The following is a 27,406-nucleotide window of genomic DNA, read 5'->3' as shown; positions in this document are numbered from 1 at the left end:
CAATTGCCTTGGCATTGCGATTACTAGATTTAATTTTTTACAACAGCTTTTGTTGTTGACTTATTTCAATTAATGCATATGCGTAAAAATTCTCAACTTCTTAATCGCACATAAAATCATTTGTTAAATGACTGTCAGCGAATACAGCTTAAACGGAATTTATAGACTACCGAAAAGCCAGCATGAAATGCAGCAACAGCAGCCAAAGCGGCAAAACCGTTAAATCGCTTTTATTAACCACAATTGAAGCAACGACAACTACCGAAAAAGAAAAAAGGGAAACGAGTTTATATGGGAAAAATGTTAAGCTCACTCTTACATAAGCTCAAGCTTGTAAACAGGCTAGCAAGCACCGTGGAACAGGCAAATTTTTAAAAAGTATGCCGCCATCCTGGCACTGGTTTCTCATTCATGCTTATGTGATTTATGTGCGAACGAATGTTTCTGACCGAACGGTTTTTGGCGCACAATAAACCATACACAGGAAAAAAGGTCGGGAAAATATAAAAAATTAAGGATAAAATACATTAAAAAAAAACTAAAATGAGAGGAAGTGTATGTAATTTAATAAATAAGCAGTGGGTTGCAGACTGCACGTGCGGCATAGCTGGTGGTACGAGTAGCCGATGACCGGAGTGGTGATTTATTTAATGGAATAGAAGATTTTTCTTTCACATATAAAAAATAGCGTTAAATGTTGTTGTACTCTTTTTGTGGTTGTTATGTTTCAGAAATCTTTAAAAAGCTGTTACTAGGGAAGTCCCCATCTTTTTTTTTAATTTTGTGTATATTAGAAACTATTTCTCTCTACTTTTGATATTTTATTGAAATAGGTGATTAGATTAAATTCTGAGTTTGAGTTCAAAGTGAAGTTATTTAGTGGACTGTAAGCGCATAACTGGTTATGTATAACTTGAAGAGGCAAAATAAATTGGTTAAAATACCATAAGAATGCTGAAATGCCCGCCATATAAATGGAAACTGGAAAAATAGGAAAACGCATGGATTTTGCTAAAAATTTGTTCCTAAGCGGACCTTAGAATACGCTGAACCCGAAAATGGAATTTGTTTGTCCTACTGTTTATAGTTTTATTAATAGATAATCTTGTGCCTGATCGAAGCTTTTTTTAAATTAACAATATGGCGGCTTCAAGAAATATTTTTCAGATTTTCGAGAAAAAACCGACAATTAATTGTTTTAAAAAAAATCGAAATTATTAAAAACAAGCCTTCTATCAGGCACGAGTTTTTTATGTTTTTTCAAAACCAGTATACATTTCATTGAAACCTGCCAAGCCTTCTTTAAGTTACAGTGATCACCAGTCCAAAGAACATAGTTTAAAAAAAACGAACGCTCTCGAACGCTCCGGAGCGCCCTTTTTTAATTGTTAAATAATTCGAAAAGTATTTGTCGGATGCACCTAAGACACAATATTTTTAAGATATAGGTACTTTAAGAAAACGCATACTCAATTTTTTGAAAATTCTGACTACCCCTTGCCCCTTAAAATATAGCGAGTCTGAACTGCAGAACTTCAATTTTTTAAAAAAGTTATTTTTTGGCAGTAGATTTAAGCAATTTTAACTGAAGAAAAATGAAAAATGTAACTTAATAATTATTTTTTTCATGTAAGATATACGGCTGAAGAGGCTCTGACTTAAAAAAAATTTATTTGAAATGTGTCACTTTCAAGAGCCTTTTAGTTATGTATTTTAAATAAAGAAAGTAGAAAGTATCGACTTGTTCTCGTCTGATATCGTCGTGAGCGTTAGATGTTCGTGAGTGTAGTTCGTCCGCTGTTTGACTGTTCGTCAGCCCACTTCGCATATCGCAGGTACTGCATTATTTTTGCTGCATATGTCTTAACAGCATTCCAGTTATTGATTGATGCACACGTGGTTGATATCAGACTATTCACCTGCAACGGGTGTCCAACGGGTGACGCTCGTTTCGAAAACGGTTACATTGGAAGATAACATACTCTGCATCTTCGATTGTGTCGGAATTGTATGGGCAGTAGGGGTTGGTTGTCTGTCAGCTCAAAACGATGGAGATATGACCGAAAATATCCATGTCCGCTAATAAGCTGCGCTAGATAAAAACCAACGTCGCCAAGTTCCTGGCCAGACATTATGCGATTTCAGGTATACGCCTATGGGTGTGACACCCGTTAACTGAAAGATCCCATGTATGTTGACATTCTTCTATAGATTGAAGACTTTCTGTCGCTTTTTTCTCCTTTGATGGGCTTGCTCCCTGCCTGTCATACAAATGACTCATTTTTCGTGCATGTATATCCATAAAGAGTTTTCCGGCGACACCGCAAATCGCGTCGTCAGAGACGATCCTGAATGCACAAGCGACTCTTTGTGCATTCGGTCGTAACATCTGTGCTACGTGTCGTACGTTAGATGATTTAGCTCTGACCCAATTGGGAGCAGCAAAGAGAACAACAAACGCTACCAACTTGAACAGGAGGTATCTTTTTGCACCTGGTGCGCCTCCGATATTTGGCAGAATTCTTGTGAGCGCTCCTCTTACTGCAGCGCTTTTGGAATTTGAAGTAGTTAGATGCTGTTTAAAGGTTAGTGGTCCATCAATCAAGACACCCAGGTACTCAAATGCCTCTTGCGACCGTAGTTCGTGACCGCCAATGCGTAATTTCATCTGCTTCCTCATTTTGCGTGTCGTCACGAGGACCGCTTTCGTTTTCATGCCAGATGCCAGCTTATATCCCGCATGCCACAGTCGGTGTTATACTCTTGCTGATGCATCATTACATTTCTAGTGCAGATTATCTAACCTCTTATCCACCACTATTAGTGCGAAGAAGAAATAACTTGTCCAATTCCCTTTCAACAACAGTCAGGAGGAGCTCTAAGACCGAGTAGGAGACCTCTGAGACCAATTTAGACGATCCCTTTCTGGCAAGCTCCTTATCAATTTCATTTCCCTCCATGTTCCTATGCCCTGGAACCCAGATGAGAGAAATGTTATCTGCACATCCAAGAGATTTGATATCCTCCTTGCAGGAGCTGGCCAGTTAGGATCGGCACCATTGCGTATTCAGTGCTTAGATTACTTAGAATGCAATAAAATAAATATCAGTCAACAATTTTCATTTTGTTGAAAAATTCCGGGTAATTTTCAAGCAGTATATTGTCGCACTAAGAGCGGTCGCATACAGCAATGCTTGCCGCTTCGGCTGCATAAGCGCATAGAGCTCGAATATCTGCATAATAATTTAAAATATGTAAAGGGTTTTCCAATAAGCGGTGTTATTCCCGTAAAAGGTCAATGGTTTCGTTGCTTGTGTGGCACATGGCGCCGTCTTGTTGAAAATAAAAGTTGTCCTGATCAATACCATCCAATTCCGGCCATAAAAAATCGTTAATCATCTCTCGATAGCGCAATCCATTCACCGTAACTGTTGCTCCAGCTTCATTTTCGAAAAAGTAAAGTCCAATGACTCCGCCGGACCATGAATTGCACCAAACAGTCACACGATGAGGATAGAGAGTATTTTCAACAATAACTCTTGGATTTTTGTAGCCACAGATCCCAGATCCGCCACCGAGGTGGAAATGGACCTCATCACTCAAGATGATTTTTCCATGGAATTCCGCATCATTTTCATGCATTTCAGACCCAATCGGCAAATACACGACGTTGTTGATGATCGGCCGGCTTGAGTTCTTGTGTTAACTGGACTTTATAGGCCTTAAGACCCAAATCTTTATGCAAAATACGGTGTAATAACGTTTGTCGAATACCTAATTCCAAAGAACGGCGAGGAATGGACAAATGGACAAACCTTTCTTCAACACTTTCGGCTACAACAGCAAAATTTTCGGCTGTTCTCGAGCGACGTGCACGGATTTTATTCTTCACATCACTAACTTGTCCCAACAGCTCGAATTTTTTCACCAATTTCTGTATTGCCGTCCGACAAAGAGAGCTACCGAGAGCTAAACAAGGAAGAGAGACGTATTATCCGAAAGAAGAAACGAGAGGCCGAAATACGTGAGTGCGAGGAGCCTGAGATGCTGGCCAACAGGAACAACGCCCGAAAATTCTATCAGAAAGTTCGGCGGCTTACAGAAGGTTTTAAGACCGGGGCGTTTTCCTGTAAGAACAAAGACGGCGAACTCGTGACTGACATCCAGAGCAATTTTAAATTATAGAGGGAACACTTCTCGAACCTGTTAAACAGTGATAGCTGCGCATGTCACAGAGAATGTGAAGATCCCGATACCCTAATCGCTGACGACGGCACCCACGTCACTGTTCACAATTATTATTTCGAGGTTGTAAAAGACTTCGTTTATTTAGGAACCAGCATTAACACCGATAATAATGTCAGCCTTGAAATCCAACGTAGAAACTGTCTTGCCAACAAGTGCTACTTAGGACTGAGTAGGCAACTAAGTAGTAAAGTCCTCTCTCGACGGACAAAACTAACACTCTACAAGGCTCTCATCATGCTCGTCCTAAGGTATGGCGCAGAAGCTTGGACGATGACAACATTCGATGAAGCGACGCCTGGAGAGTTCGAGAGAAAGATTCTGCGTAAGATTTTTGGACCTTTGCACGTTGGCAATGGCGAAGATCGCTATCGAGGGAACGATGAGCTTTACGAGCTTTACGACGACATAGACATAGCGAAGCGAATAAAGATCCAGCGGCTTCGTTGGCTGGGTCATGTCGTCCGAATGGATACAAACGCTCCGGCTCTGAAAGTATTCGATGCGGTACCAGCTGGTGGTAGCAGAGGAAGAGGAAGGCCTTCTTTGCGTTGGAAAGATCAGGTGGAGAAGGACTTGGCTTTACTTGGTGGGTCCAATTGGCGCCGGTTAGCACGAGAAAGAAACGACTGGGGCGCTTTGTTAAACTCGGCCAAAATCGCGTAAGCGGCTATCGCGTCAATTAAGAAGAAGAAGAAGGACCGACAAGGTGCTTCACGATGACCCAACAATGTTCGAGGTTTACGAACCGTCTCTGCCAAATTTTCACCATTTTTATAGTGAATTTAAATAATTTCAATGCGTTGTCTAAGCGTCTATCGTTCCATTTTTCTTAATGGCGTAGTTTCTGCTTGTTAAATATCAAAAAATGACAGCTTAAAAAGTGACATCTACCGAAATACCGGGCTATTCAAAATAATACCTGTTATTGGAGAACCCTTTAGTTACTCACTTACAAATTCACAAGTAAATATTCGCTAATGCTTATTTCTTTAGGTGAATTAATGCGCGTGTATGTTCCGAGTCCATTCAAAAATGTTGCATTCACTGGTTGGCGTTGCTTATTACGTATAACTAAATGCGCTGGCTCGCTCGGTGCTCCTGTGCATACATACAAACACACTCACACACACATACACACATATAATGTGATGTGGCTTTGATAATATTTTTCAATAGAATTTATTATTTTTATGTTGTCCCATTTCATAATAAAATTTTCTTTTATACACATGCATGTATGTATGTGTGCATTTAGGTGCGGGTGTGTATGGATGTGTGCATATGTTTTGAGCCACACATTAAAAAATTATGCACTCCCGCTTCTCAATTCACTTTGATGCTGTGCAAATGTTAATCCTCTTTTCAAAATTTATTTCTTTTTAGATTTATTTCATATTTTATGTGTATGTATGTGTGGGTATGTGTGTGTGTATGCGCTCAGCCATTTCTATTGAAATGTGCATGGGTTTTATGTGAATTAATTTTGAAAGAGCATTTTTGAATTAGTCATTAAAATTATTATTTGTGGTCTAATAATTGAGTATAATGCGATAATGCAAAACTCTTCCAAATCTAAATTGGAGAATTAAATTATACGAATATTCATATTTGGGACGCAGTATTTTATTAACAATTCTAGCTTTCGCAGCAAATTTCCATTATGAGCGTAAAAAAATTGTATTAAAAAAGTATTATTAATTTGTTTTCACATTTTCACTCAACCGCAAAGGCACTTCGCCTTTTTGGAAGTCATTAGAGCTTATGAAATTTTCTTTAACGCTTATGCACACAAGCGGGCGAGCTGGACAATATTCAAATTAATTTAATTTCACTCAATACTTTTGGTTTGTGATATTTTTGTATTCTTCTTCAAGGCATTAGCGCCCAATGTTAGCATTTGCGGAGTTGCGCAGATAATTTAATATTAGTTTGGGAAGAAGAAATCAACATGAATTTGTTGCGCAAATGGTTTAAAAGTTTTTTTATGGTCGATCTTTAGCCCCCCTGGGCTATGTTTCGATGACTAACCTAATGGTCAATTTCGATTATTTCTGTGATTTTATCGACTTGAACGACAAACCTGTCTATGTGAGGTGCGTCTTTAACAACAAAAATGCCTGAACGGTATCGAGGAAACCAAAATTGCTCGTAATTAGCCAAAGCAACAACAAATCAGGCTTGAGAGAACGAAGTAGTTGCTTCGCTTGGTCGAAAGCGGTCAATTTCCGAACATTGTGTTTTCTGACGAGGAAGTTTTTCAAGTTGAGTAGTTCGTAAACTCCCAAAACGATGGGGTTTATTTGACCGATCTTCGTATAAGAATTTGTGTCATCGGTTGGCCACCAGGAGGCAGCATCCGCCGCAGGTAATGGTTTGGGCTGCTTTAACCATAGATGGGTGCTCTCCAGTCGTTTTGATCGAGCTTGGAGACAAAATAAATGCGAAATATTATCGGGAAAGTATTCTGGCAGTTGCTTTGAAGCCATGGGTGGACAAACATTTTGCTTGGCAGACCATAGACGTTTCAACAGGACTCGGCACCATCTTACAGAGCTCGAGTGAACCAAGAATGGCTAAAAAACCGTGCCCAACTTCATAACATCCATACAATGGCTCTCAAATAACCCTGACACGAATCCGATTGATTATTCTCTTTGAACCTATTTGGAGAGCAAGGTCCGAGTCAAAAGGCTCACCACTCTCGAGGCGCTGAAAAAAGCCCGCACTCGCCCCCTATCGCGTTATTGCAGTTTGAGCAGAACAGGGTGTCCTCCAAACCAATGGAGGTACTCCAAAAAACAACCATCTCGCCCTGGGGCCTTTCTGTCTTTAATACGCTTCAGTGTACCTAGCACTTCATCTGTTGTGACCGAAGGTATACTCGGCTCTAAACCGTATTTATCCGCTGAGCTATCACTGTCTTTCGGGGGCGGTAAGAGCGTCACAACCACTTGTTGTAATAGCAGTGGGCATGCTGGTTGAAGTGATTGCGATCTCTTCACTTTCCGCATGACAGTTTCATGCGCTAAGCCCCGTGGATCTGCATTTGCCCCGCCTACCATTTCTCTAAAGCGACTAATTTTGCTTTGCTGGATTGCTAACTTTAGATCGCATAAACGAGCCCCATAGGATGCATAGAGCTCTTCATACGATGATCGGCGCCGTGCTCTTTGTGCCTTTCTCCTTGCCCTTAGGCATTTCCGGATTGATGCAATTTGAGTGGTCCACCAGTAAACTGGTTGTTTGCGCCTACCGACGTCACACCTGGGCGTGGTTGCGTCACAGGAAACTTCCATTTGAGAGTCTTCGTCCTCTAGTAGGTAAGATACCAGGATTCTGTGGCTTCTGTGACGTAATGCTTCACAGTTGGTGATTAAATGTTCCATGGATTCCTCTTCATTACAGCAGAAGCCGCATAAACTAGTCCTGGATATTCCAGGCAAAGTGGCCTGTAAGTACGACACAGAGTAAACTGAGGCCCTTTTCGTCTGTAGTCAGGAACTTTTTGGAGTGATTAAGACCATTTGTGCTCTTCCAGTATTTTATGGTTTATATTTGCATCCATTTTTTGGTGCCCTATTTTAGGTTTTTTTTTGTTTTTTTAATACGAGCCTCATTTTCATTCATTCCTCCTTAGTCAGACATTTGTACCGATTTATAAATTCAACAAGTTAAACAGCTTTTTCCCACATCTACTTACATATTATTTCTTTCATTTATTCTTTCAGTGTCGGCGAAGACGGTTCATGGGATCAAGTACCACAAATTTTAACGAAATCGAATGCGACATCATATCAAGTCACTGGACTTACACCCTTCACGGTTTACAGCTTTCGCTTGCTGGCGGTGAACAAATTGGGTATCAGCCCACCGTCCAAAGAATCCTACTACATTTTTACATTGCGCGAGGGTAAGTAGAGTAAAATGAAAGCAAATATTTGAAATTTTCCTACATGCCGATTTTTGAGTGTGTGCGCTCACTTATAATAAAGTTAGTAAGTAGGATTGACTCTAAAGAAAACCAAGCCTCACTATGAAGTACCCATATACAATTTATTACAACTTAAAAAATTTTTTGAATACAATATCAATGGCCACCTTTATTAGCAATCACAAACTGCGATCTTTTTTTCTGCATCTGTCATCACTCAATCAAGCATTTCGTGATTTATAGCGTCGATTTCGGCACGAGTGTTTGCCTTAAGCTGGTCAATAGTCTGCGGCTTGTTGAAGTGAACCTTACTTTTCAGATAACTCCAAAAAAGGAGGTCCGGGGGGGTTAAGTCAGGTGATCTGGGGGACCAGTCGATGGCGCCTCTTTTTGACACTAGATGCCCCGGGAATTTTCGTTGCAGAAATTCAATTGTTCAATAAATTCAACCAATAACCGTCTAAACCTTTCTCACGCATTTGCGGGCAGACATAATGAGCCAACATCCATCGGTATCGGTTTCCATTGACCGTTTCGTTTTCTCGTTAAAAATATGGCCCAATGATGGTTTTGGCGCAAATGCCGGCCCAAACAGTTACTTTTCGGTCATGCAATCTCGTTTCGTGGATCTCGTATGGACTCACAGTTTCCCAAATGCGCCAATTTTGATTACTCACGCTGCCAGAGAGATTAAAATGTGCCTCGTCAGTCATTAAAATTTGCTTCTAAAAATTGGGTTCAGTGTCAACCATTCGAGCGACTGTTTGGCTGTATGGTCTGTCGGCAATATTCTTTGTGTCAATTGCACTTTATATGGATACAAATTTATATCATCCTTTAAAATGCGCCGCATTGTGGTTTCACTGACGCCAAAATGCTGAGCGCGACGACGATACTACACTGTTGGCTCCTGGGCAATGCTTTCCCTCACTTCCCTCACTGCTTCAACAAGTTCATTGGAACGTCTTGGTCGTTGATGAACGGCATGTTGATGATCTCCAACTCTTCCGTGCTCAAAAAAATTCGACAACAAACGACGAATAGTAGTGTCAGACGCTGCCTGTTTGCCGCGATACTTTTTGCTATATGCGCATTGAGTTAGAACAATAGAACGACTATTGTCGATATATACCGTCAGTATTTCAGCGCGTCGCTTCTGTATAAAGCGATCCATGGTTAAAATTGTACTGAATTGATGTAACGAAAACATTTATGTTGAAGTCGATCGGTTGGTAAATGACAAAGTTATTCAGGGTTTACATACCGACATAAAAGATGGCGCACCCTGTACTCTTACTTTTTGGCTCTCCCTAAAACTTTCTTGACATTCCTTAGTTCACTGCATCTCATGTGATAACTACCAAACAGCAAGCACAGTCTTTGACTCTCCAAGTAAAGTGGACAAGAAAAATACATGCCCGCTTGAGAATCTATGCCTCGTGAATAAGGGCAATTAACTTAAGGCAATTATGAATGCTTGACTCCTCAAAGCTTTGTGTGCCATTTAAATGAATATCCTTGTTTGGAAGTACAAGGAATTGCAAGTGTTTCTGCATCTTAATTGAACTGCAAGCCAATTAAGCAACACAATCCCACCTGCAAAATGTCAAAGAGAAAGTGACTCAAGACAAAAGTCAATCACCGTCCCATGCGCCCTACAGGTTCCCAATAGGCACTGAAGCAGCTTAACTCCGCATGCAAGAGAGATGTAAATAAAAGCAATACCTATCAAAGCGCCATAGCGGGGTATGTAGCGGCTTGATAACCAATAATTGTGCGTTTGCTTTTAACAACGGCGTTTATATGCAGTTGCGGTCAAAATACTAGAAGAATACAAGTGATAAAACTGGGAGAAAAAATTTCGCGAAAATGTTGAAGAGACAACTCAATATTTTTTTAGTATGGTAGAATAATTTTTGAAATCACAATGGTTCAATAGCGCACGCAACTCACCGTAACGGCAGCTTCTTCCTCATTTCGAAGGATATAGGGACCGATGACGCAGCCAGTGCTCTATGAATTTCGCGAAGAGACTTTTTTCAAAGTGAATTTCCACAATTTGGAAGCATTTTTCTAGCGTTAAACGATTCATGTTGGCTTACCAAACCTTACTGAACAAAAATATCAACACTGTCTCAGCTGTCAAACCATAGTTGCCCATATCAATAGTTCTCAAGCAGCTAAAAAAACTCTCTATATTTATGTGGAAACACAGGGCGAATTCACGAAAGGTGCTTTCTCTATAGCAGCTATTATTGTTATTGTAGCAGTATAAATATTTCCATACATGTATGCTACTTGTGTTACAGTCCTTGGCCGGAAGTAAATCTGGGACGTTCGGGTAGCATAGAACTGGCTGTCATAGAAACGAGCCGCTGACTCTATTTTTTCTCGGTTTGAAAGTCAAAGTGGACTGGTCCTTTTTTGTTTGTTTACATTCTCATAGAAATCATTATCATGCAATCAAATTACCAAATTGCAAAAACAAATACAGTAAATGTTATTGTTACTTCCAGAAAGTTAACTTCTATGATACGCCCTGGGGTAGACTGCTCATACGGTCAATTTATAACCCATTACTTCTGGCTGAAGGTAACCTTAACGTTGCTTCTAGAGTACCAATGCAGTTTGAGCCCCTTTTTTTAATCACATAAAACCAATTATGAACTAAATGAGGCATTTCGCTCTGTGTGCCAAGATTTAAAATCTTATTCTAGTACTCTTCATATAATTGACTTTGCTTTTTACCGTTAAGAATAAAGGAGTTTTCTTTCAGAATGACGTTTGTGAAGAAGAAACGGTCATGAGTACTACTGTACCGGCATGGTAATGGTATTTGTAAGTCTTCATCCTCTAGTAGAGACGAACCCAGGATTCTGTGTCTCCTGTGACCTAATGCTTGACAATTGTTGATTAAGTGTTCCGTAGACTCCTCTTCATCTCAGCATCCCCTCGTGTTCTGTTACCCAAATCAGGAAGCCTGATTGAGAATCGCCAGTTTCTCGAGTGCATTGTTACAGTCTATAAGGGCTTTTGAATTGAATGTTAAGCTATTTGAGGATTAAAAGACTGTTTGGGGTTGACTTCAATGCGTTTGTAGAACAGGTTATGGTTGTTTCCAGAAAACTCCTTCACCTCAAGTTTGTTGTCCACTTTTCCCAGTAGCTCGATGCTCTCCTTGGAGAAGCATGTTTGTGGAGCCTCCGCTTTGATGATGCTCCAGTCATCTATCGTAACAGTGCGGTTGTGTGCTTGTAAGAATGGGACTACCTACTAAGCTTCGAACTCCATGTTCGGTATCCAGATGCGAACCCTCGGCCGTCGGGGGACTCACTGGCCGGGATTAGTTTGAGCCTCAAACTTTCCCAGTCGTTCTGGATCTTGCTCTCAACTATTTGCAGGAAATCAAGAGAGAACTGATCATTGCATTTGATCACCCTGTATCCGCGAACCACCTCCATTGGGTCAAATCCTGGCACTTGACCCTCCGGGTTTGCCATGTCGTGATCGACGACAATGCGAAACAGCCGTGCTTCAATTTCGGACAACTTCTCCAATGCAGGTTTATCGCTGTTAGTTATTTCGTCTCCCAACGCAGTTTGCTCGTGATCCCGTGCCACCTCATTGAATGTACGTTTGAGTGGTTTTGGTATTGAAGCGGTGTGAGCGGCACTTTTTGCTTCTTCGTAGGTTTGTCGCTTTCGCTTTCCTGCGAACGATTGCGTTTCACGGCTTCTGCCTTCTGTGTGGCCTGGAACGCCAGGTACTCATCGAGCACATTTTGGCACCTTGCCTTATCGGCCGTGACCTTTGGATGCGTTTTCTCGTCGGCCTCATTTTTGCTTATTCTGTCGAGAATAGTCAGAGATCTCTGGTTAAGCATATTCCTTTACGGCCCTTTTTTACGTTTTGACGCTTTTGCCCCTTGGTATCAGCGGATGCGGATAGTTCATTTAAAGCTGTTGGCGTGCTGTGGCCAACAGCTTTGTCATCAACTGTGTTTTGACTGCAGGCCAAGAGTTCGTTCTCTGAGGAAGTTTCCAAGTTCTTCATATCGCTAGTGTCGGTCCGTGTAGTCCATTTGTCCATCTGTTTTGTCAATGGGTACGTCCGCTTGCCCGTCCGCTTCGGTTTTGTGTCCCTCTGTCCGTTAGTCCGTCTGCTTGTCTGTCCGTTTGTCCATCTGATTGTCTGTCCGTCTGCTGGTCTGTCCGTTTGTGGATGCCATCCGATACTTTCGTACGTCGTCACCTGCCCTGCCAGGGGGCTACACATGTCGCCATGTGCGGTGACTTAAAGGGATATCGGGGAAATAATTGGTCAACCATGACAGCACCCCATAGAATGGTAAGGCCACCGTTATAACCTAACGCGGCCTGATGCCTGGAGGGCTCCATCAGAAGGCAGCCTAATTTTGTCCCCCGGCTGCCAAACCCACCCAATAGGCACGGGTCCTATCACACCTTAGGTTGAGGGAGCTTTTTTAACGAAGCTTACATCTTCGACCTGTGTGATTCGCGGGAGGTGTCTTCCTACCATCCATGTCTCGGAGGCGTTCCCCTATCCGCCACCTGGGGACGCGCCTCTAAAGATAACAGGTTCCCCAAGGGTACGCTAAGTGTAGCGGTGGCAGATTTAAAAAACGCTTCCATCTCAGCAATTAGAGTAGTTCTTATGGCCTCTGTTATGCTTAAGCACGCCAGTCTTTGAGGGATATACCGGCATAAGAGTATGCGCTATCTATAGCGTCACAACACAATTTACTCCCCGCGGAAAGGCCAAAAAGTTATAACTTCACGGGGTTGATTAGCTCAAATTCCCTTCCAATTACCAGCTGACTTCAGCTTTACGATACAATATTTTCAGGTTAAAAATTTTAAAGGTTCCTACGCGCTGTATTGGAACAGGACGTAATCAAAATCTGCTTCCCTCGCCAAGCAGATTGGGTTGGTGGGTAGACTTTCAAGCCCAAATCTGTGGAGCTATTTTCTAAATACCCTATGCCCTGAAAGGAATGGAGTTAGGTGGAAGTTGGTCCCCTTATATATATAAGGTCCTATGGTTCCGCGAGAGCACAAAGGGACACAACAAGTTTCCGCTTCCGACAGAAGCGGGAGGCTAGCCATTTGGTTCGTTCCAATTTTTGTTTGCCCTTACTAATTCCGTTTCCAAGGTTTTTATCCACATTTGTGATGGTCTGCCCCTGCGTTCGGCTACGACTACGTCGGGTGATGTCGTTCGGATCTCTTTCTAAAATATGTCCAAGAAAGTGCGGGTGACTTTCTTTTAAGTATTTCAATTTCCATTGTAGTTTGGCTCGTCATAGCCCATAAGTTTTGGATGTCCCATAAGATACAAAGGCCTGACGATGCTTAGTACTGTACGAAGGTTGGTTGGTAGGTTGAAGTGGTAATTTACATAGACTCCAAATAGCACTTCCCCACCATTTTGTTGCCAGATCCTCACTACCAACTTGTTTAATGGTAATTTACACCAAGACCATATCCAGTGTGCGCAGTTCAGGAACCTTATTAGGTTGTTGACATCTAAGCCAGACAGTTGCTCGAGACTCTCGAACAGCGGTTTGCCCAGGGTTAACATTCTGTACTTCCATAAGGCAGGGCATTCACAGATGAAGTATAAGATTGTTTCCTTTTTCTTTGGTTGTTTACAACTCCGCTTGTCTTTGGCTGCTTGCTCTCCGACAGATCAAAAGCCAGTTATGACTGCCGTTAGCCTCCAGGCGTCCCGTTGTTTCATGTTTAACAATGTCGACCCCATACGGAGGTAATAGTTCACAAATAATTTTAAGCGCTGCGAGTCTGTGGCTGCAAGTTTCCAAGTTTCGGAGCCACGCAATAAGGTGAGCTCGGCATTGGAGTTGGTTCCAGTATGGTTCCTTTCTAACCACGCCGTAGAAGAACACGTGTTTGGAATAAATGTTTGGTACACTTCACACTTTTCATTTGCAACTCTCCAGGCGCACTAACCTACGAATATTCGGCGCATGTGTAAAGGCAGTAGTGTTATACGGAAGCGAAACATGGCTGGTCTCTAACACCATCACACAGAGGTTACAATTCTTCATCAACAAATGCCTCCGCATCATCTGCAGAATATTCTGGCCAAACACCATAAGTAAAGACGCACTGTGGAGATTAACGAACGAGGGACCCATTCTTAGGCAAATCAAATGCAGAAAGTGGGGATGGATAGGTCACACACTGAGAAAACCACCAGATAGCATCACAAGAATGGCACTTGACTGGAACCCGTAAGGAAGCAGAGGTCGTGGTCGACCAAACAACATTTGAAGAAGGTCGATACTGCGCGAACTAGCAGATGCCGACATCTCATGAGACGGTGCAAAAACAACAGCACAGAACCGTTTACGATGGAAGAATATTGTCGATGCCTAATGCTCCCGAGAGGAGTGAAGAAGGAAAAAAAAAAACACTTCACACTTTTCATTCAGTTGTTGAGTGTCAGTAAAAGTGTTAGATCTCGACTTACCTTTTTTGCCCGGCATAACAACTAAAACGGGTACGTAGGTCATCCGGACTAAACTCCAGTGAACGAGAGGCTAAGCCGAAAGATTATTAAAAAAAAGAGAGAAAAAATATATATTTTTCATAAAATGTGACATAATCATAAAGAGATGCTATTATTCGGACAGCAGCTGTATGCACATATTCGCCTGTATATTCACGCATATCATTTTATTTACATATGTATGTATGTGCGCATATACAAACGTAAATTTATTGCCCACATTCGCCCAAATGTAAATCAATGGAGCTGCGAAATGTTGCTCACAAAGCCAAATGTTATGATTGAATGGCCAAATGTGCACGGCAAAACGATCAAATGTATGTGACCCTCGCTATTCAGTTGCAAATGCCTCGATTGGAGTAATAGAAGCAACAACAATACCAACAACAACAACGACGAGAACAAACAAGAATAATTGTGGCAAACACTAAAGCGGGACCATTGAAGCATCATTAGTGTGCGACTGGCTCACCTGCACCCGTCAATTCGCCACTCGTATAACAACAAAAACTAACACAGCAAACAATGTCAAATCGTTTGCCCAACTGTTGTCAGACAGTCAGGCAATCAGGCAGTCAGTCGGTCCATGCGTCGTCTCTGTGCAAAATTTCTCCTTACAGTTTTCCGCAACGAACCAAAATATTGCGTGTGACTCGATTTCATGGCAGTTAACCAGTTTGCTATCTGTGTATGTGCGTACGCATGTATGTATGCATTTTTGACTGCTGACGCTCAATGGCACATACATACGCACATTTATCTATCTACACACAACTAATTCCACAAAGGATTCCTCACCTGACGGCCAGATAACAACAGATGGCTGGTTGGCTGGTTAGCTGGTTGGCTGGCTGCCTGTTTGCTTGGCTCTTTCGGTTATTTTTGTTTGTGCAGTTGCCAACGCGGCCACATTCGTGCTTCAAATGTCTTCCACTATCTTCTCATCTGGCTCCTACCTCAGCGCTTTCTTGCGCTACCATTAAAGCGTTCGTTTAAGCTCGTTGCGGTTGTCACTTTGTCAACAATTAAGCCATTCATTGTTGGAGCGCACACACATACACTCACATGGCCACATACATACATACATTTTCTACATATTTACACGAGAAAATGTCCTCCACGCACGCTTCGCTAAGCAGCCAATAATGCTTTTTGTTGCTACCTAAATGCGTATGAGGGTGAATGTGTGCGTGTGTTTGCGCGAGTGTGTGTGAGTGTATGTATTGTAGAGCATGTGAGTTGTTGCCACAAGCATTTACGGCACTTGAATACGCCAAATGAGCTTCCGTTTATTAGAAACCAGGCAAATTATTTGGCAAAGAGGTTCTGCTTCACATGTGTGTGGATGTATGTGTGCGTGGAGGAAAAACTAACACATACATATGCGCATACTATCTTATTTTACTTCGATATCGCTTTGTAACTTTTTTTTGCATTTTTATGAAAATTTACGCAGCGAGTAGTTTCTCATTTAATGAAGGGAGTTTGGTACTACTTTTATTAAATTCTTAACGCTTCCATTATTTTTTAGCTTTAATATTTAATCTGGTTTGTGGTACAAATTTAAAATTTTCGGTTACTTGGAGTTGTTGTTGTAGCAGCATAAACATTCCCCATACTTACATACGGGGAATGCTGCTGGAGTGACAGTCTTTGGCCGGATATAAATCCGGGTCGTTTCGATAACGTAGAACCGACTGTCGTGGAAACGGTTACTTGGAGTCAGTTGGCTCAGTGAAAACTACGTTTTTGATTCACAAATCCCAACGTGTTTGGGAAGTCCTTTCTTCCATGGCAAGATTTCCAAGAAATTTGCCTACCCTATTTAGGTATTTTCCGTATGTTGTTTATAATGACGAACTTCTTTAAGAGAGAATTAAAGCGGTTGGCGAGAGAGTTGAAAGACTTATGCGAAGCCAGACAGATGCAAAGTAGGAGATAACCATAGCAAGTTAGTAGGAAAATGACTTTGGCGTTTGCTGTCGATCGCAATTTTGACTAATATAATTTGTAACTAATAAATTTTAAATTTTTTCAATCAAAATAAAAAACAATTTTAAATTTTTTCAAAATTTTTCCATTCAAAATACAAAAAAAAAATTGAATTGTTTCAAAACATTTTCCTTCCATTTTTTTTTTAATTTTTTTTATTTTTATTAATCAGAAAAATATTACATTATTTTACAGAAGCTATGAAGATGGCAAAAATCAAAAGACTCCTTAGAGGTACTAAAATTGTATATGAGTTTAATTTTTCTGATCCCATTTGCAAAAATGTGGTATCATTTGCGTCGATTGGGAGATAAACGGAGTAGAACAAATCCATTTCAAACTCGCATTTCAAATTTAGAAAGAGTATAATTTCCTTAGGCCATGAAATTCTTTAAATTTTACAATTTTTTTCTTTGTGCTTGCAAACAAAAATGAATTTTTTCAAAATTTTTTCCTTCAAAATAAAAATTTTCTTGTCATATTTTAAAAAAATTTTCATTCAAAATAAAAAAATTTCCATTTTTTTTTAAATCATTTTCTTCAAAATAAAAAAAAATATTTAGGTTTTTAAATTTTTTTTCATTCAAAATAAGCAATTTACTTTTTTTAATTTAATTTTTTTCTAAATTTTTATTTTTCAAAAAACATTTTTAGTTATAAAAGCAGTCAATATAAATAAAAATTAAATGAAATAACATTTTTTGTCATATTTTCAAAATTTTTTCATTCAAAATAAAAAAATTTTAAATTTTTTTAAAATCGTTTCCTTCCAAAAAAAAAAGAATTTATAAGTTCATTCAAAATAAACAAAATTTTTTTTTATGTTTATACATTTTTGTCCAAATTTTTTTTCAAACATTTTTCTATTAATATACATAAATAAAACTTAATTGAAATAAAATTTTTTTTATTGTAATATTTTAAAAATTTTTTCGTTCGAAAGAGAAAAATGTCAAATTTTTTAAAATTATTTCCTTCACAATAAAAATAAATTTATTTATGTATTCGTTTTTACTAAATTTTTTTCATTCAAAATGAACAATTTATTTTTTTTGTTTAAATTTTTGTTTCTTTTTAACTAAAGTTATTAAAATTATAAAAATAGTCAATATAAATAAAAATTAAGTGGAATACAATTTTTTTCCACGTTTTCAAATTTCATATCTCCTTAAATTAAATTTTTTTTAAAACTGAAAATATATAAGTTCTTTCAACATTTTTTCATTCAAAATAAACAAATTTTTAATTTTTTAAAAATAAAAAAAATTAAGTGTTTTTGAAAATAGTTTCGTTCCAAATAGAAATATAATATAATTTTATAAAAATATTTTTCTATCAGTATCTTGTATACTAATATAATATATACGGGTATATTCGTCACATTTAATTTTCTTTTCACATTGAAAATTTGGATTTTCATTGGTTTATATCCTTTGCGACAGCCCAATGTACTCAGATTTCAGTAACCAAAACCAGAAAGCATAGAAACCCATTAAAAATTTCAGAAAGAAAAGAAAAAGAGAAATTTGCCTTTAGCCAAAATCCCACATGACCTTGTAGCTTCAAAAACTATCACTTGAACTGAAAGGATTACAACCGATTTTTTAAAACATATATAGTGGCCCTTCAATTCTTATTCTATGTATATGAAATACTCGAAGAGTTAGTTTTAGAGGTCTATCAACTTGAATGATTTTCGCTTTCCATTTAGCTATGTATGTGTGCTCATAACCTCATAGACAGTCTACATATCACCTCATCTCAGTCGACGAGCTTTCTTTTCTGGGCACTCTGCCAAATGCGTACCAAACAAAATGAAGCAGCGTATAATATAACTAAGACAGCAGCATTTCTGGATCAAACCATAACGGTTTCACTGGTTTTCGCTGTCGTTTTTGTTGTTGTTTAGCAACATAAGCATTTCCCGGCATAAAACCGGCTCGATCCGGTAACTTAAAGCCAACTGCCTTGAGAACGCGCTATCGGTATTCGAATACTTCGCTACTTCCCTTCTTCGACTTTAGAGAGAATTGGTAAAATATCCAAACGTGTGTCAAGTTTGATCTAATTACAGTATTTTGAAGAGAACAGCTACGCTTAATTGACATATTACCGAACTTTGGTCACTAGATAAGATTAGATTTTTTTGGAGTCTGCACTTGGACTTCATGGTCTGTTGTGCCTTCTACTCATTACAGTACCTCATTCAGACGCAGTTCCCTTATTAAATTCAGGATAGAACTGGATTGGACTCAGCGTATGTGCCTTTCTTCCGGCTGCAAATGGCCCAGATGTTTTAACCTTCTCCCGCGCTATAGCGCTGCATTGAAGGAAAAGGAACATTGGAGTCTCCTGGGAATTGTTGCAGAAAAGACAAACATCAGTGGACCATATCCCGATTGTGTGCAGATGACTGCAATAGCTTTTAAAAGTGCCCTGAGCATTCCCAGTTCATCCGTTGGGAGGGTTATGAGTTTCGTAAGTCTCTCTTGATTATATCCATCAAGTATGGATTCCACCTAACGTAGCGCCATAATTTGGTGCCAGCTAACTTCCCTTAGCCTTATCTCTTCACTTCAAACTTCTCCTTGATAGTGTGTTGTTCCTTAGCAAGAAAGGGCTCGAATCTTATTAATAACTAGGTCGCAGCCTCACTTGCCAATGCGTCCGCTACTTCGTTCCCAATTATACCCCTGCGTCCTGGGAGCCAAATGAATCGGAGTCGTGCGTTCCTAGCAGATTTCACTCTTCGATACAGTCAAGGATCAGTGAAGACTTAATCTAACAGGATGACAGTGCCTTGAGTGGCGCCTGATGGCCGCTCATTCTGGAGATTGCTGTCTAAATTTATCACTTTACATGGACGGATGGCATACACCTCCGTTTAGAAAACTACCCATTGGCATAGAACACTTGGTTATAGCGGCTTTTCCTTCAGTTCTCTTCGAGCCACCTGCGTACCAGTGTAAATTACATTTGTGGAGCTTCCTTTCAAGTGCAGGTGTAGTTCAGTTTACCCTGTTGTCCAGTTCAATTCTGAACTTCTTTTCGAATTTTATAATGTTAGTGATATCATCTTTGGGTAGCTGGATAAGTGGGACCTGCAGAGTTAGTAATTCCGTGCGTTTAGAAACTTGGTCACTAGGAAAACATGCTACAAGAATTTAGCTTTGATACTACAGAAACTGCGCAGCACTCCCCTTAATATGAGCTAGGAAAATAGTTATAACTTCGTTTGCTGATATCCGCGCCCAGCAAAGGGTAAGTCTTAGGTCTCTCATTGAGTATGCGATAAAGCGAATGACAGACTTTTCCGAGTCTCAAAATAAGTGACATAAATAAAGAAAGCCAGAACAGCTGCAATGGAATTGTGAGATGGTTTTAGCAAGAAAGCTATTATTAGTAGCTTCGGCTGAGAAGTCGGACGGAAAACTTTATTGTAGTACAATGGGAAACAGGAGCCCTCTAAGTACGCTCCGACTTGTTCTTAGAGATGTCTCCTTGGGGAGTATTGTATGGGCTATGGCTGGTATCATATTGCGATATTTGGAAGCTTTTGATTTTTTTCCGAAAGATATAAAAAATACTATTTTCGATACCTGTATCTAATTGTTCAAAGTATTTGACGCAGGACTAACATCCAGGCAGTGTAGGAGATATGTCGAGGGGAGGTCCCTAGGAACATGCTGCATAAGCTGTATACTATATATGAACATTACTGCAGCAGCAACAATGGAGGGCTCACAATTTCGATGTCGATCCTCTGAAGATGTATACCCATCAGTGTACAAAGAACCGCAACTCAAATATTCTATATTCTCCGGGAATATAAAATATATTAAAAACTATTTTATGAACAAAGTCGCAGCCGTTTATAAATTCTTCAACTCCTTTATTTTCGTTTCCTCCTTTTGATGGCCTCAGCTTACTAACTCGCTCCACTTCTACTCGAACTGAAATCAACTTAAAGTTGTGAACTCATTTGCATTAAATGTCAGGTGGGGAAAAACGTTAGTGAAGCGTCAAAACGAGCTCATTCTCTTGCCACCTTATGCACCACTATTTTCAAAAGAAGGGCAGAGCGCGAAAAAATATAGTTCCCGGGACTACTAGAGATAGTAAGCTAAATAAAACGTAAAATGGGCGGTGATAAAAAAAACCAAAAGCGTCAAGTAAACTTTGAGGCATGTCAACTGACTTCGCAGTGCGACTACGAAGTGGAGGGAAATTAAAGGCATACAACAGATGGTATTTGCACAGAAAGTGGCAGGAGGAAATACTAACTAAATTGGAAAAAAAAAACAACGCAAAGTGTAACCAAATGAAGCATCAATTTGCGCAGTGAAGCGTTAAGACGCGAGTGAGTAAAAGACAAGTTCGGAAATGGTATAGTGTGAATCTCCTTCACTACATGAAACAGGAACAAGAACTGAGAGAAGAAAGGAAGGGTAATCACTTCATTTCGCCAAAGAATACTACGCTCACTGACAGAGAGTATGGAAAGGTGGCAAAGTTGCTGGTGAGGAACGTGACTCACGATGTCTCACACGGACAGCGACACGATGTTGTAACTCACTGTGACAAGCACATCTAAATACTCTCAAGGATGGGGGAGAAATGAAATAGGATTATCATACTCGCAGTGGGGAAACTATAGCGTCAAGCTGAAGTGACTGCGAATTAAACTTTAAAAGGTGGGGGTGTCGCAGTTTTAGTTCACAATTAGTTATTTATTTGTATTGCGCCTTCTAAAAATACAACAAATATTGGGAGAAGCGCACTTTACAGGTGGCACTGATATCACAAGAAAGTTAACTTGAGCTAAAAGCACTCCAGGATTCTTAGAAAATTTTACTTCAGTACCATGTTGACTGATAGATGCACATCCACACTGGTCCAAGTGGGATCCCTTCCGTCCATTTCCGCAATGGAGGATTGGAGCATTTAGAGTCAGAGTTCGATTAAACTGTTTACGAATTAGCTCTAAGTTGGCCTATAGGTTCGGTGGTGTCATCTTCTGCTACGATATTTTCATCAAACTCAATTTCATGAGCTCATCCGTGAGTACCAAGCTAAGATAGCTGCTATCAAAGAAGATGTTGATTGTCTGTTAACTTCTATAATAACTCTCGAGGAAGTAAAAACGTATTCCGGTGGTCAAGCGGCAATCCAGGTGTGGAACTCGCTGAAACTAGTCGCAAAATGTCTGACATCACTTTTGGCAGCACAAAAAAGTTTGAAAGCAAACTCAGGGAAGTGCCTGGCCACAGAGTCATTACAAGAAGCTATCGGGCTGATTCCTCGGTCAGTCTACTATTGCGACAAACTCAGTTCACCTAGAGGAGGACTGATTAAATGGTCCCCAAGGCGACTTTCAATGGGGGGGACGATGTAATCAGTCAATTTTAATTTTGCCACTCTCTTTCAATCTCGGAAGGAATGAAGTAAGGGACTTTTACTAAACGACTTCGACACCACAGTCTACACAGATGGTTCAAAAAAGTAATGCGTTGTTGGAGCTAGTATACATATATTCCCATAGACTTAGAATTGAAAAATCTGTACGCCTTCCTCATACTAGCAGTGCCTTTGAGGCAGAAGTATTGGCGATTGGGGAAATTTGTAGGCCACTAATCGCAGACTTCTCTTTTAAGGTCAATATCGTAATTCCTTCGGATACCAAAGTAGATAAGATGCAGGCACTGGATTCCGCTAAAAAAACCTTTAAACTGGTGGAAAAAAGAAGAAATAGCTTTACCACCTTGAGTGAAAACCATAACATTGCCTTCATCTGGGTCCCGGGCCATTGGAACATTGAAGGAAATGAAAAAGCGAACGAACTGGCAACAGGGGGATCTGACATGAACAACATTCTTGCAGAATCGTGAGATAGTTTTCACATGCAAAGAGCGGATTGCTTTTCCTCTGACTACCTTTAGTATATTCAGAAAAGGAGGTCTCCGCGTTGACTCCGAAAGTGCTGAGCAAGCACAAATACTTTTGAGGTCCCGAAGTTTTTGTAGCCTCACCTCTCCACTGTTATAGATATCCTAACCTAATTGCACGTAAGGTAGGTATTTATGGCCACTGAATACGAATTCGACGTTTCCTTGTGCAAATTAAAAATTACTTAGCGCCCAGGGTCTATAGCTATAAGGATCATACCTTATAGGTTTCGTAAAATTAAAACCAAATATTGATTTTCCGCTTCTTTTACCGGTTATTAAATTCGTCACTTCAATTACAAAAATTATACTTCATATTGGTATTTAGCAACCCCAAAAACCCACCTAGAAATAAGTTTCTAGAAAATCGAAGAAACTTTATTAATGAGAAATACAGTAATAAATTTACTTCAAAATCTTATTCAGCGACCCCAAAAGTAAAGAGTTTTATTAATTGAAAAAAAAATCGTTTGCCTTTTGTTTCATGTTGGGCACACTTTTCACCTATAGAATAATTGAAGAAGTGCGACAAGGGAGAAACAGAAACAATGTTTTCTGTGAATATTCGTACATCTTCAGAGGAAACTAAATAGCTTTTATTTTGTGCTGTTACGATTTTTTGCACAACATTAACTTATAAAACCATTGAATAGAATTTCCATTAGCTGCAATAATCTCCTCGATCTGGGTCTGGAAACGATTGCATTCCCGAATCAAATGCTTATTATTCATATTGGCCATAGCGGCATTAATTGCAGCCTTCAGAGAAGAAATGGTGTTATGATTATACTTATTGGTTTCACGCTCAACAACGCCCTATACGTAGTAATCCAGGGAATTAACGTCTGGAGAGTTAAGCGGCCATAAGTTTGGTGTTATGTGGTTATTGAAATTCTCAGCCATCCATGCTAACGTCGCCATTACTATGTGTGAAGGAGCAGAGTCTTGTTGAGAAATGTATGGGCTGTCATCGCATATACCATCCAACCAGCGCTTCCTACTGTCTCTATAGCCTCGATATATGCAGCAGAATTCACTGGAAATCCTTGAGTAAAGAAGAGTGGTAGCATGTTCTTTGTTGCAACAACTGAAACCGTAACAGTGACTGACTAAAGGAACCTCTGCAGGATTGGAACATAGCCAACTATCATTTTTGCGGCTGGTCTTTTGGTCTTAACCATACTTTTTCCAACAGAAAGAAACCATAACGTCTAAGGCGCTTTAGTGTGTTTACTTTTATTTAGAAGACGTTTTGCTCGGGTAACTCGCCGTTCTCGATTTTGCTCCGATATAAACTGTCTTCTGCGCTTAACAAAGGATTTATAGCGGAGATCCTCATAGAGAACTCGATAGATAAGACCCTCAGAAACTTTAAGTTCCCTCGTAATTTTATTTTTTGAATAAATTCTGCACATCGAACAGTACCAGAACGTTTCTCGTGCTTTTGCGTTTTGCAAATGATTCTGCATCACCGTCCGATGCTTCCAATTCAAGGCCAACCTTATGAACGAATGAACGAGAGCACTTAAGAAAATTTAATATTTCTAAATCGGTCTGATTTGCATGTGATGGCGATGGTAACTCCATTCTTCTCATTTCTTGAGTTAAGTTGTAGTCGTCCACCTTCAGTATTATCTGAAATTGAGCAAAAACGAAGGCAATGAATTCGGGAAGTTATAGCCACAGATATTCAGCTCCTGAACTACTGTATGCACCCTGCACACAAGGGGTTTGACGGCGCTTGCTAGTACGCTAAAACGTAATTTGTTAAGGGTTTGCCAGTAAGAGGAGTTATTCCCGCAAAAGATCAATGGTTTCGTTGCTTGTGTGGCACGTAGCGCCGTCTTGTTGAAAACAAAAGTTGTCCAGATCAATACCATCCAATTCCGGCCATAAAAAATCTTTAAACATTTCTCTATAGCGCAATCCATTCACCGTAACTGTTGCCCCAACTTCATTTTCGAAAAAGTAAGGACCAATGACTCCGCCGGACCATAAACCGCACCAAACAGTCACACGTTGAGGATAGAGAGGCTTTTCAACAATAACTCTTGGATCTTCGTAGCCACAATCCCAGATCCGACAATTTTGCTTGTTGACGAAGCCACCGAGGTGGAAATGGGTCTCATCACTCAAGATGATTTTCATTTCAACGACCCAATCGGAAAGACACGACGTTGTTGATGGTCGGCCGGCTTGATTTCTTATGTTAACTGGACTTTATAAGCCTTAATACCCAAATCTTTATTCAAAATACGGTGTAATAACGTTTGTGGAATGCCTAATTCCAAAGAATGACGAGGAATGGACAATGATCCAAAAATGTTCGAGTTTTGCGAACCGTAAAATTTTCACAATTTTTATAGTGAATTTTAATAATTTCAATGCGTTGTTTAAGCGTGTCTTTTTATTAATGGCGTAGTTTCTACTTGTCAAATTTAAAAAAAGTGACAACTTCAAAAGTGACATCTACCAAAATAGCGGGCTATTCAAAATAACACCTGTTATTGGAAAACCCTTTATAATTTCTATTACTTATTGCCTTGTAAAATTAATTGTGAAAAAAATATTTGCTTCAGGCGCTTGATTGTTACGTTGAAGAAGTGTGCAAAGACCCATTCTTTATTCGTTTTTTGAAGAAGCTATATCAACGACTTCAAAGGCCTAATTTTACGAAAACCGAAACTTGGCATTTTTGACTTAATCACCGGAACTTGCCAAAGTTTCATCTCTTAAAAATGTATTATAATTAAATAAAAACAAAACCCAAAGAAACTATCACAGGAAACTAGTACAGAAAGCGTCTAACGTGCTTGAGTCGAACACTGAGAGGTCACAGAAGATGGCTAGAGAGGCACGACAAAGTTCCCTCTAAAAAGTTAACGCTCGCCCTCATGTCGCAAAAGGAGTGAAGGCATTCTTAGCAACACTGAACTAAGCGTGTCTAACTCTTTATCCTTACTCATCTGATTTGTTCCTTCCAATGCCAGGCGCTCGAAGGCTGAACCTGTGTCTGATCAGCATTTTCAGTCTTACGAAGAAACTAAAAATGTAATAGATTCATAGATTGTCTGAAAGGGCTAGAAGTCCTTTTTCTGCGGAATTTTTAGAAATTCATAGGAGTAGTGAGAAACTTAGGGCTGTGTTTGGAAATATAAATATGCCGTGACGTTTACAACATCATCATCGGTTCCTGTTTCTCACACTTTAGCGTAGGGCCTTAGTAAAACACCTCCATTTGGTTCTATTTTTTGCAAGAAGCTTAATTTCGTTCCAAGTTTTTCCTAACGTTTCAACTTCCTTCTGGCCGGTTCTCCTCACAGATATTTTTGTACAGCCAACCTTGCGAAAAGCTTGTGAACTCCAATCCGGTGCTTGACGACAGATTTCATTTGCGTCCTTGCGAAGCGTAGGCCCAATTCACTTCCACTTTCGCAGTTTCACAACGTTAGGTACTGGCTGAATTTCGCACCTCTCGTATAGATCGTCATTATTTATGAAGTTGTTGTTGCATTAAATATTGTTAGAGACAAATTTGTATGCCTGGGATAACCAGGTTTTTTTTACTGAATCAAGTAATGGTTTTAGCAACAAATATTTAAGGGGTTAAGGATAGTCAGAAATTTTAAAAATATTGGATTTTAGTTTTTGCATTTTCTTAATATATTTTCTAAATCAACAATTCCGTTTGTCTAATATTCTTAATATTTTTCTCTGATTGCAGCACCAACTGGCAAGCCGATACCCACCACCGCCCACAACACCTCATCCACGTCCGTGTATATATCGTGGAAAGCCCCACCTGCCGACACCATCCTCGGAGAGTTTCTCGGCTATCGCATCACGTATCGGCCGCGGGATCGCAATGACACCAAAGAGATTTACATACGCGACAGCACCGTCGAGGTGAGTGAGTCGACTAGACTGAGTGAGAATATTGGTTTTAAACAGTTTCATATACAGCAAGAAGTGTAGACTTTACAAAAGCAATATAATGATCGTATTCATCTGAATTTAACGCAACTTAATGGCGCAGAACATGCAAAGCCGTTTCCACCTTGCAAAATAGGGCTATTATTCAACCGCTAAATGCCAGCAGCCTTAGTTTGTTGTCTTTCGCGTAAAACAAACAGTTAACTAGCTGTGAATGTATGTCTATTGCTTGATAGATATATATATGTGTGTGTGTGTGTGTGTGAAAACAAGCTTTATTGTCGGGCCGCATTTACCAGGCAGCGCATGTTGATCTCCGCATACCTAACTGCATGCATATATCTCCGTTTACATCTCGTCACATTGTCTCGTTTATCACCTGCGCCTCGAGCACTCGCACCCGCACCCGCATCCGCACTCGCTTACTAAAACGTACAATCAAGCCTCGCGGTGTTTCTGCCGATGTCAGTGTAGTGAACGTCTGACAGCTTGGCCAAAGGCAAGCACAGAAATGTAACTACTCACCCCAACGCAGAAGAAAGTTACCAGCCAGCCAGTCATGCCTATTCTGTGAATAACATTTTAGGCTTTGACGGTCACACCACAATCGACCAGCAACCTTGCGCCATGACACCGCCAACCCGCCAATTCATCTAACATACACAATGAAATAAATCAGCACACATTCACTTAAATATGTGTGTATGTATGTGTGGCGGTAGATTGAACTGTGCTCAAGCGAGCACAAGACTAGTCCGGATTTGGATGGTTGTAGTTTATGATTTCAATAAAATATGTAAATCAC

At 39.9% G+C, this 27,406-nt stretch overlaps 1 protein-coding gene across 1 annotated transcript in view; it reads left to right on the top strand.

Moving 5' to 3' along the window:
- Nucleotides 1-27,406, top strand: part of LOC128855893 (protein sidekick-2-like) — a 92,721-nt gene that overhangs the window by 48,876 nt on the left and 16,439 nt on the right. Inside the window, exons 5-6 of the mRNA XM_054091119.1 lie at nt 7,977-8,158; nt 26,393-26,574. Of these exons, the coding sequence (XP_053947094.1) occupies nt 7,977-8,158; nt 26,393-26,574 (364 nt within the window). The remainder of the gene's footprint in view (nt 1-7,976; nt 8,159-26,392; nt 26,575-27,406) is intronic.

Source organism: Anastrepha ludens, chromosome 2, assembly GCF_028408465.1.
Source record: "Anastrepha ludens isolate Willacy chromosome 2, idAnaLude1.1, whole genome shotgun sequence".
Taxonomy (NCBI): domain Eukaryota; kingdom Metazoa; phylum Arthropoda; class Insecta; order Diptera; family Tephritidae; genus Anastrepha; species Anastrepha ludens.
Note: the sequence above shows the minus strand (reverse complement) of the source record. Positions and strands in the feature narration are given on the sequence as shown.